The 10,423-nt window shown below is 37.7% G+C and overlaps 2 protein-coding genes across 3 annotated transcripts in view; both read left to right on the top strand.

Annotated features, from left to right (window-relative positions):
• Positions 1-5,408, top strand: part of LOC104432979 (defensin Ec-AMP-D2) — a 13,403-nt gene extending 7,995 nt beyond the window's left edge. The window contains exons 2-3 of one of the 2 annotated variants that reach the window (XM_039304804.1): positions 4,681-4,776; positions 4,997-5,408. In XM_039304804.1, the coding sequence (XP_039160738.1) occupies positions 4,713-4,776; positions 4,997-5,166 (234 nt within the window). In that variant the 5' untranslated portion in view covers positions 4,681-4,712 and the 3' untranslated portion in view covers positions 5,167-5,408. Of the gene's footprint in view, positions 1-4,632; positions 4,777-4,996 lie in introns of those variants that run through there. The other variant, XM_010045582.3, reaches the window with a different exon arrangement.
• Positions 368-2,174, top strand: LOC104432980 (V-type proton ATPase subunit F). Its single transcript, XM_039307120.1, has 5 exons — positions 368-413; positions 473-552; positions 663-744; positions 1,188-1,270; positions 1,740-2,174. Exons 1-5 carry the CDS (start codon positions 368-370, stop codon positions 1,902-1,904), a joined length of 456 nt encoding a protein of 151 aa, XP_039163054.1. The 3' UTR covers positions 1,905-2,174.
• Positions 5,409-10,423: the final 5,015 nt, after the last annotated feature.

Genomic DNA, 10,423 nt, shown 5'->3' with positions numbered 1-10,423 from the left:
TCTCTTATTGGCTCTGAATAATTTTTTTGAGGCAATTGTGAAGCCTTTTTATTTTATGGTTGCACTATTTGAACAAGCGGGTTGAAGTAAAATGGGCATCTTTGGCCAAAAATGTTGCTGACTTTTGGTGGGTGGGATTTTATAAATCATGTAGCACTTAAATGGGTGGTTCAACCTTTGGGAGATGCCTGTCTTGGTTTTTCTAGTATCTCGAGTGATCAGTTTTCTTTCTTGGAGGCCGCAGGTCCTTTTGCAGGAATCTAGAATTTACCTGTATGAGATTCAAACGGCTGGAAAACGTTTGTTTGCATGGGTCATTCTTTGGTTGAGTGGGACATGAAATAGCCATGTATAATTTTATTTAATGATGGCATTTTCTGAAGTGCCTGAGATTTACTCTGAAATTATCCATGGTCTGTTATGCGAATCACAGTATTGAAACTGCTTTGAGATGTATTATTCAAAACGATAGAGAGATTAAAAGTGTTCCTGGCAACTTTAGCTATCAGAAATGAGACTACATTTACCGCTGTAGATCCTTATCTTGGCACTGTACATGTGTGCACTTTAGTTGCGATAAATCAATGCAACGTAATGCTGGCTAGTTCACCGGAGATTATTTTGATCTGGAAATTCTTGAATGATGCGAATTTACTGTGTAGGACACTGTCACTGGGTTTTTACTGGCTGGTGTCGGTAATGTTGACTTAAGGAGGAAGACAAACTATCTCATCGTTGACTCGAGTATGATTCTGTCCCTCTTACATTACCATTATCTGCTGTCCATTCGAATTGATAATGATATTCATTTATCAATATCTTAGTCCTTCACAAGTTCTTGCGCTGCAATTATCTTCCATAGTATTGTGGCATAACCCCCTTATGTCTCAGACTGCTTGTTGTCCAAATACTTCTAGGTAGCTTGTTTGTTCCATGTCAAGTTCTTTGTATTAAAACTGTTCCATGTCAAGTTCTTTGTATTAAAAACTGGTATGTCTCTTGCTAAATCTTAGATGCAGATGTGCTTTTAATTTCTTCTTGCGATGTTAGTGTTTGTAACCCGTCTTTCATTCTCTGATTGCACTATTACTTTAAGCAACATGTTGCAGAATTCTAAGATAGCTGATGCTTGCCTCTATAATGATTTCTTTTTTTCTTTTTTTTTTTTTTTCGGTGGTTCTTCTTAGAAACAACTGTGAAAGCAATTGAAGATACCTTCAAGGAGTTCACATCAAGGGAGGATATCGCTATTGTTTTGATCAGTCAATATGTGAGTTCTCTTTCATACTTGAAATGTAGATTAAATGGGTTGCTTTTCCTGATAAATAAAGGATCAAGTGCTTCAAGGGTACTGCATTTGGTTAGTTGTTTTTCCACATAGCAAACAAAGGGTCCTTTTTTTTTGGGTTAAATTAGTGATCAGCAACCCTACTAATGTCTATTACATGTACATGAGTAGTAAGCATTGGTCGCTCATTGGCCTTGTATTGATCTAGTCATCCAGCCTCCTACATTAACAAATAAGAGCATCTTATAGGTATCAATGATTATTAATTTCAAGATCCTTTTGGGTCCAATCCAAATATTTTGGACGGTCGCAGAAACAATGTTGGTCCTGTGTTTGCCGATTATTGCTGCGTAGGCCTTTCTGATCATTACAAATGGGCTATTATTCCTCTCCAATAATAAGTCCCATATGTGACATACTTTTAATTGTTTATGATGTCCCTGGCTTTCAGGTTGCAAACATGATAAGGTTTCTGGTTGATAGCTACAATAAGCCAGTTCCAGCGATTCTTGAGATCCCTTCAAAGGATCATCCTTATGACCCTGCTCATGATTCAGTGCTTTCGAGAGTGAAGTACCTCTTCTCTGCTGAATCAGTGGCATCAGGAAGGCGCTGAACCTTCCACTATTTCTTGTATCTTCTACTGAGTAGCTGTATGTTCATTTGCCTGCCAGCATGTAAATGCGTATTGTGACTTATAAACTATCTGCTAAGTGATGACAGGCATTGATGACTTAATAAGTAAGGCCTGTTTTTTTGGTGTTTTCTTGAGCTTGGCAATCTGATCGAGGCTGATGTATCGACAAGAATCACACAGTCGCCGTTTATCAAGTGTAATGGCGATCTTGTAAGGATTTCTAGTGTCAAATAATTTCGTAGTGGAAAATCAAAGGTTCTGCATTGCATGTTGCTAGAATTAAATTGGAATATTACTGTTTGATAAATAATAGAAGGGATAAGTGCAATGAAAGTCCTGAAACTTGTCAAGAAAATACAATTGAGTCATAAAACTTGTAAAAGGTACAATCAACTCTTGAAATTTGTCAAATTGATTCAATCAAGTCTTAAAATTTGCACAATCAAACTTTTTAACAAAAAATGTTGACATGGCCGGATGTGGCATTTTAAATAAATTTTTATTTTTTTACATGGCTTTTTTAAAACTATTTTTATTCAAATTTGACTTAAAAACTAGAAAAGAAAAGCTAAAATTAATTTAAAAAACAAAACAGTTCAAAAAAAAAAGAAAGAGAAAATGGCGGGTGCTTTTGCCAACAAATTTGAATAAAAATAATTTTAAAAAAATCACATGAAAAATAAAAATTCATTTAAAATGTCATGTTCACGTCGCATTTTTGTTAAAAGGTTTGTTGGTATTAACTTTAGGACTTGATACCACCATTGTGGTGGCTCTGTTAGATAAGAACTTCATTGATCATTCCCCAAAGGTGAGGGGTCTGCTAGATAAGAACTTCATTGATCATTCCCCAAAGGTGAGGGGTTCAAAATCCAGATGAGGCATTTGGTGTCTTAAGTGTGACGTCGGGGTAGTTGATCCTCCGCTAGTGTCACCCCAAGATTTGCTTGCCGGCTTCCGGCAGACGGGGTTTAAGGGTCATCAAAAAAATAAAAACTTTAGGACTCGATTGAATCAATTTGATAAGTTTTAGAACTTTTATTGTACTTATCCTATAATAAAATATTTCGAGACCCTGACACTTGTCTCCAAGTCCATGGCAAGTTGTGCTAGGTCCCTAGTGCTCATGCTAAGGACCTTGAAGCCAGGCTCGGGTCCTTTGTGACCATGCCTGAATTAGATTCTTGACACTAGAGCCCAAAACTCGAGGACTCTTATTTGAGACTTGGGCCGTGCTTATAATTTTTTTTCAAAAGCGTTTTTCATCATTGTTCTAAAACAAATATAAAAAATGATTTCATATAATCATTTTCTTTGCAAATAATTTTTTTTCGAAAACATCTTTCCAGCAAATTTCGTTTTCTTTGAAATGAATAGAGTGTATGTATGTCCCACTAGTTTTGTTTCCAACAAACTTTTGAGAATTTTCTCTCAGTCTGAAGGACGGTGGAATATTTTAGTATAAATTCTCCTTTTGTTTTGAATAGGGTACTTTTTAACTTTTCCAACAAAAAAAAAAAAGATTGGAAAGGAAGGAGTATCCATCAATGCACGTTATAAACTATCTATTAGTTGTGTTCTTTAAGAAGAAAGTCCTAAAAAGCTTCACTAATTCCTATCTTTTAAATTAATTAATAATTCTAGCATTAAGTTGATGATGTGACAATGATATTATTAGCACTTGAATTTTTGGACGTATAATTTATTCTTGAACTATCAATTGGTTCAATTCGATCCATAAATTTTTGTTCGATATATATTATTATTCTTGAACTTTTGATTGGCTTAATAAGCTTCCTGAATTTTTGTTTAATGTTCAATGTCATTTTGTCATTTATCAATGCTAACGAAATCTTTTGAAGTATACACGCATATATAGAAACTAACCTTGGGTGAAACAAATTATACATGTAGACTTAGTAAGCTTAACATTCACGTAAAATTCTATATGTATAAATCCTACACGAGGAAGTGAATCCAACTCAACAGTTTTCACTTGAAGGAGACCAATGTCGTGGCTCATGGAGAGCCATCTTGTCGACTAGTTTTCATGCGTAAACATAACTAACTTATAAACAGAACAAGAAATACTCTTTCGTACATTTTACATATGAAAAGCATACTGTAAAGGGGAGTGTCGGTAACTCATATGGTATGTAAAGCTATTAAGTATTTTTTGTAGTGAAAACTTTAGATGATGGAAAAGCAGGAGCAATCAATTGGGTCTCTTTATAAACGTGGTGAGCGTGTGAAGACAAGGGGGACCCGAGGAGCTGGATCTTTTTGAAAAGAGTTTGGATGAGATGTGTTAAAGCAGATTTGAGGCGATCCTTTGGAAAGAAAGAGGGGTGCGTTGTGTGAACGTGAGCAGATCTACAGCAATGGTTGGCATTTGAGGACAACGAAGCTCATAGTTATCAAAGACACGTTAAAAAAGTAAAGGCAATCCTGTCTAAAGTGCGGTTTGTGCTGTACTGGCGTAAGATGGATCCGGAAGCCTACCCATTTTTCTTTTAGTTATTAATTTGCCATGAGCTAGACCGAATTTTGGACCGTCGATCTATCGGGATCCATGCAAGACCCTTCATTTTGACCTGGCAGAAATAATTTCTCCCTCTGTTTCTCTTTTTCTCGATCAATCTGTGATTCCAAATCCGCCGACGAACTTTTTAATAATTAGCTTATGCTCACGACCTCACTCTCCTATAAATCAACTTTCGTGCCATGCCCATTCCTCCATCCATCCATCTCTCTCCTCTCTCTCTCTCTCTCTCTCTCTCTCTCTCAATGGATTTCTCGAAGCGATTGATTCCAGCTGCTCTTATTGTGATGCTGCTGCTTGTGGCAACTGGTTCTTCCTCATCCTACAACCCACTTATGCATGCATGTGTTTCATATACACTTCACTAAAATCACACAAAACAATAAGACGGTAGTGAACTTACAATATAAAGGGCTCAACGAAATGGCTTATAGATGGTTCTGAGCATGATTTGTCAACTCATTTTCCATGAGAGAATTTTGATTAACTCGACCCTTTTTTGCTTTCACCTTCATTTTGATATGAACAGAGATGGAGCCGATGGTGGTGGAGGCGAGAACTTGCGAGTCCCAAAGCCAACGTTTCAAGGGGGCATGCGTGAGTAAGACCAACTGCGCCTCTGTTTGCCAGACGGAAGGTTTCCACGGCGGGCACTGCCGGGGCTTTCGTCGCCGTTGCTTCTGCACCAAGCATTGCTAGAGAGTGGCCTTCGCACGAGCTTTTGAATTACATCTTATCGTATCTCACCGATAATTTGAAATAATCCGGTCTTGCATCGGAATGTCGTTGTGTGGTTGTAGATGTAATCTTCCTTTGGCTGTGTACTGTATTTACCATGGTTGCTTCTGTTTGAGAGTGTGAAATCTGTTTAAGAGCCATACTTGTTTCTCATCGTCATATTATATACGATCACGGAATACAGCAACTACGTACTTGTTTGAGTCCTGGACTCCGCATGTTCTTCTCTGGAATCAACTATTTTGTTAGCTTACGCAAACCCTTTAATCTCCACGAGGCCGAGGATGGGATGTCCAGTCATTCCAAGATTTGCAGTCCACCATGGAAACGGCAGTTAATAAATATGTCAACCCTGGTTACTTTTCCTCTCGATCTGATATTCTTCCTTGGTTTAGATCAGTATTTTGCATACATCTCCACTTTCTCCCCACGTCCGAATTCTAAAGAGGGCGATTGATGGATTGGCATACTGTAACCGAAGCCGTACTTGTTTGAGGACGAACAATTAGAGATTTCCCTAAAATTGTGCTAAGAATAGCGAGGATTTCCAAAAGTAGATGCCCTTAATTTGATGAGAATTTCAAGTAGCTCGACCTGAATCGCCTAAGAAAGGAATGACTACTTTCACGGATCAATGTGAAAACTATAATCTTCTAGCCTAGTGAATGCAATTGAACTTAAAATGAAAGGAGTTGCTTCTGCAGATTATCCTCCCAGAAAGCTAATGGAGAATGTGCCGAGCATATTCTTTTGCTACAGAAAAGGAAGAATGTGCATATATGAGGAACATTCACCCAATGCCACGAAACACTTTCTCATTTGTACCGACGAGCAAAAAGAAGATCCACCACTTTTGGTTTTCCTCTCACAACAACAGCTTTTGTCGGTAAGCATCTCGAGTATATTCCCACAAAGAATTCAGATGAGTATTGCTACAGTTGAACTTCCCAGGACAGAGCATCTGCAGTGCAAGTTACATGATGAGGATGTTGAGTTGGGTTCACTTTTTTATGTGAAGGATAAGTGTCACAGGCCGATGGAATAGCCCGTGTAATGAGAATTTGATCTTATGACGCACACAAGCCTCAAGGCTTGAGCCCATATGATAATTCATATGACAAATTAACAAAGGTTATATTTGGCCTAAATAAATAGGGTTTCTCATTGTTAATGTTATGGCAGCAAAGAATGATCGACATGGAGCAGTAACAAGAGAGAAAGAGAAAGCTAGAAAATTTGGCAAAGGGAGTGTTGTCTGATTTTCATTGAGCTGACAAACGGAGGTGAATTCATGCTCTAATTTGTTGCACTTTTTTCGAACCTAATCGGTTTTATTTTCATTGGATCTCCTTTCATTGGGTTTTTTGTGGGTAGAATCAAATGTGCTATGTACAAGAATTTTGTTCACCCAATTTTGCTGATGATGAAAATTTTGGGTGAACTTCGCAACTTGTGGCTTTTGATCTCCTCATGAAGATTTTTCATGTAAAAAGTGCATTGTATTTGTGGGTGCATGGTACTTATATTTTGGCAGATATATTGCTCTGTTGTATTGTTACCTATTAGATTTGTACAAGAGGAGAATTGTTTTGTTCTGCTGCGCTAATCTAATATTGTTTGGGTTGTCATCGGTCTCCCATTAGAAGACACCAAACCGAATGCAATCGATCGTATCTATCGCATCGGTCGATCGCTAAAATGGTCTTTGACTAGGAACTCTTCTTACTCGGGCCATGCCAAAGCTTTCTTGGAACCACCCGGTTTGAACTAGCAGCCCGACGTCTCTTAGTGCATTCAAAGCCGACCCATTATATGTCCTGAAGACAAGCCTAACCAACTGCTGCTCTTAGAGAAAACCCTAACCGCAATCCCATCCATTGCTTCTTTTATTTTTGTAAGAAAAGTGAGTGAAAGGAAATATATTGGGGGAAATGTATTCTGTATTGCTTTCACTAATCAATAGTGTATACAATCAGGTCCTATTTATAATACATAGGATCAAACTAACTAGGGAAAAAAAAAGAACATACAGAATAAAGGAAATGATCTCCTAATACAAAAAATTCTAGCTTGCCATCAATAGACTGATTAATATCAATCAGAATTAATGTCAAAATCAACCAGAGTTGCAAGATCAATTAGTCCAGGGCCACGGTATCTTCAACACTTCCTCTCAAGCTGGCAGTCTATATACATCAAGGATGCCTAGCTTGCTTAATAGATATGCATGTTGCCTATGACACAAGGGCTTGGTGAAGATGTCTGTGGGCTGCTTTGTCATTCTTATTCCTCTTGTCTTGATTACCCCATCTTGAATTTTATCTTTGACAAATTGATGGTCAACCTTTATATGTTTTGTCCTTTCATGGAAAACCGGATTCACTACAAGCTTAAGTGCAGCATCATTATCGCAAAATAGGATGGTTGGTTCCTTTGCCCAGACGTCAAGATCTTTAAGTAATCCTCTTATCCAAACTATCTCGCAACTGGTCTTTACCATTGCCCAATATTCCTCATCAATAGATGATAATGAAACAGTCAATTGTTTCTTTATTTTCCAAGAGAATAATGAGTTGTCCAATTTGATGCAAAATCCTGTAACAAACTTTCGACTCATAGGACAAGTAGCATAATTTGCATCACTATACGCTATCATCTCCATGTTATTATCATAGGACAATAATAAACCTAAACCTAGACATATTTCATGAATTTCAGTGTGGCATTCATGTGAGACTGCTTTGCATTATGCATGAATTGGTGAGAATTTGCACTGCATAGCATATGTCAGGTCTGGTCATAGTTAAGTATGTGAGCTTCCCGACAAGTTTCTAATAAACAAAATGACGTTTGAATAAATCTTCATTCAAGGTGATAATCCCTTGTCATACTCAGTTGTCATCAACTTGACATTCCGTTCGATTGGGATAACAGTTGGTTTAGATCTCGATAGCTTGGTTTTTGATATGATCTCTAAGAAAAAATTGTATTGGCTAAGACAGATTCCTTTATCTGATCGCATAATCTCTATCCCAAGAAAGTATTTGAGAGGTCCCAAATTCTTAATGTGGAAGGCAGAGTGTAAATACTCCTTAAACTTCTCAATGGCATTTTCATCATTACCCTTAATAAGTATATCATCAACGTATATGAGCAGGTAAATTGATGATGTATCTTGACTCCATGTGAATAAGGCATAGTTGTGTATGGATTGTCTAATTTTGGCAGCTGTAACTGCACTGTTAAATTTGGCATACCATTGACAAGAAGCTTGTTTAAGTCTATATAGGATTTACAAAACGACATACTCTATTCTCCTTATGTCTGCATAATTCCAATGGAAGGTCCATGTAAATTTCCTCTTCAAGATCACCATGAAGAAACACATTGTGAACATCCATCTAACGAAGAGGCCAATCACAAAAAGCAGCAATAGAAAAGAAAGAATGAACTGTGACTTCTTTCGCTACTGGAGAAAATGTTTCAGTGTAATCAAAGCCTTCCCATTGAGTAAACCCTTTTGCCATTAGTTGTGTTTTATAACGCACAATGGAGTCATATGCCTTGTATTTGATCTTGTGTACCCACTTACAACCAATAGATATCCAATGAGTGGTTATAGGAACTACATCCCAAGTCTTATTTTTCATAAGAGCTTGCAATTCATCCGCCATTGCTTACTACCAATGAGGATCTTGTACAGCTTCTTCATATGAAGATGGTCCCTGTCCTTCAAATATTCTACTAATGCAGCACCTGTCTTCAAGTGAAAAATGAGCAAAACTAATATAGGATGAGACAGGATATTGTGTACTAGACGACTTCATTATGGGATAGATGTAATCGGCTATCCATTTGGGCGTTCTTATAGTACAAGTGGAACATCGAGGACCAATTGGTGTGGCGGATGGAAAATTCTCATGTGATTTAGGAGAGATATTAGCCGAAGATGTCAAAGATGAATAAGTTATAGGAGATGCTGATGTCACTTCCTCTAAAATATGCAGTCATATTTTGTATATTTTGTATATCTGATGGTGAGGTTGCATCATATTCATAAGTTGAAGATGCCATAGAAGATGATATATAAGGAGTCAACATCGGTGGACAAGTGGAAATATCTTCTTCGGTGAAAAATGGCTAGTGTTCAAAAGTTATACCATCCTATTGAGAAGAAGATGACTCTTCTTAGAAAGGGAAAACATTTTCATGGAAGATAACATCTCTACTGATGAAGAAGCGCTCGCTGGAAAGATCATATACCAAATATCCCTTCTAAAGATTAGGCTATCCCAAAAATGCACATTTAATGGCATGAGGTCCTAATTTGTCTCGAGGGCCCATGGTGGACGCTAGGGCTGATCGGGTCTAGAGTGGGTAGGGTCCAGACCTGGACTCTATACTCGACCTTGTTATAATTGGTTCCATTTTTTTGAACCTGTACCCAATCCTATTTGTATTAGACCCTATACCTGACCCGCCCTTTTTTCTGGTCTAGTTCTAAGGTCAATCATGTTTTCATTGTAACATGTTTTATAATTTCTTAATATCCTATACGATTTCGAATTTTATATTAATATGCGAGAAAATAACGTAATCCTCCTAATTAGCATCAAAACATTAAGCATTTGTAATAAATAAATACATGAACTTTTTGACTAAACGAAAAATTAAGGATCCACATGGCTAATCATAATAAATAAAATCATAAGGCAAAGAATCAGCAACAAACATGAGTACGATATTAGTCTTATTCCCACAACTACTACATGAAGTTACCCATTTATGTAAGCATAACTCCTCATACAAAAGAGAAATTAGACGAGCCAATCCACATGGTACACAAGAATTTGGCAGTGACGAACATCGTCCGTCCATCAGACGATGCGAGAGGGAGCCAATGAGGGAGGGAAGCAAGTGAGGAAGAGGAACAATGAAGGAGGAGTGTCGTGTGTGTTTTTGAGAGAGCTAAGAGGAAAATTGCCGTGTGATTGCGGGAGTAAAAATAGAAATAAGGGGAAAAAAAGGATTTTGGACCTATACTTAAAAAACCGGTTCCAAAACCGATCCAGGAACCGGGTCCTGGGTGAGTAATCAATCGAAATCGGTTCCCGGACTAGTTTATACCAGTTCCCAGACCGGTTTCAATGGGAACTGGTTCTTGATCTTGTTTTCTTAGTGGGCCGATCCGATTCCCAAGTATACCCAATCCAGTTGC

The sequence above is a fragment of the Eucalyptus grandis genome, chromosome 2 (genome assembly GCF_016545825.1).
Source record: "Eucalyptus grandis isolate ANBG69807.140 chromosome 2, ASM1654582v1, whole genome shotgun sequence".
NCBI classification, from domain to species: domain Eukaryota; kingdom Viridiplantae; phylum Streptophyta; class Magnoliopsida; order Myrtales; family Myrtaceae; genus Eucalyptus; species Eucalyptus grandis.
Note: the sequence above shows the minus strand (reverse complement) of the source record. Positions and strands in the feature narration are given on the sequence as shown.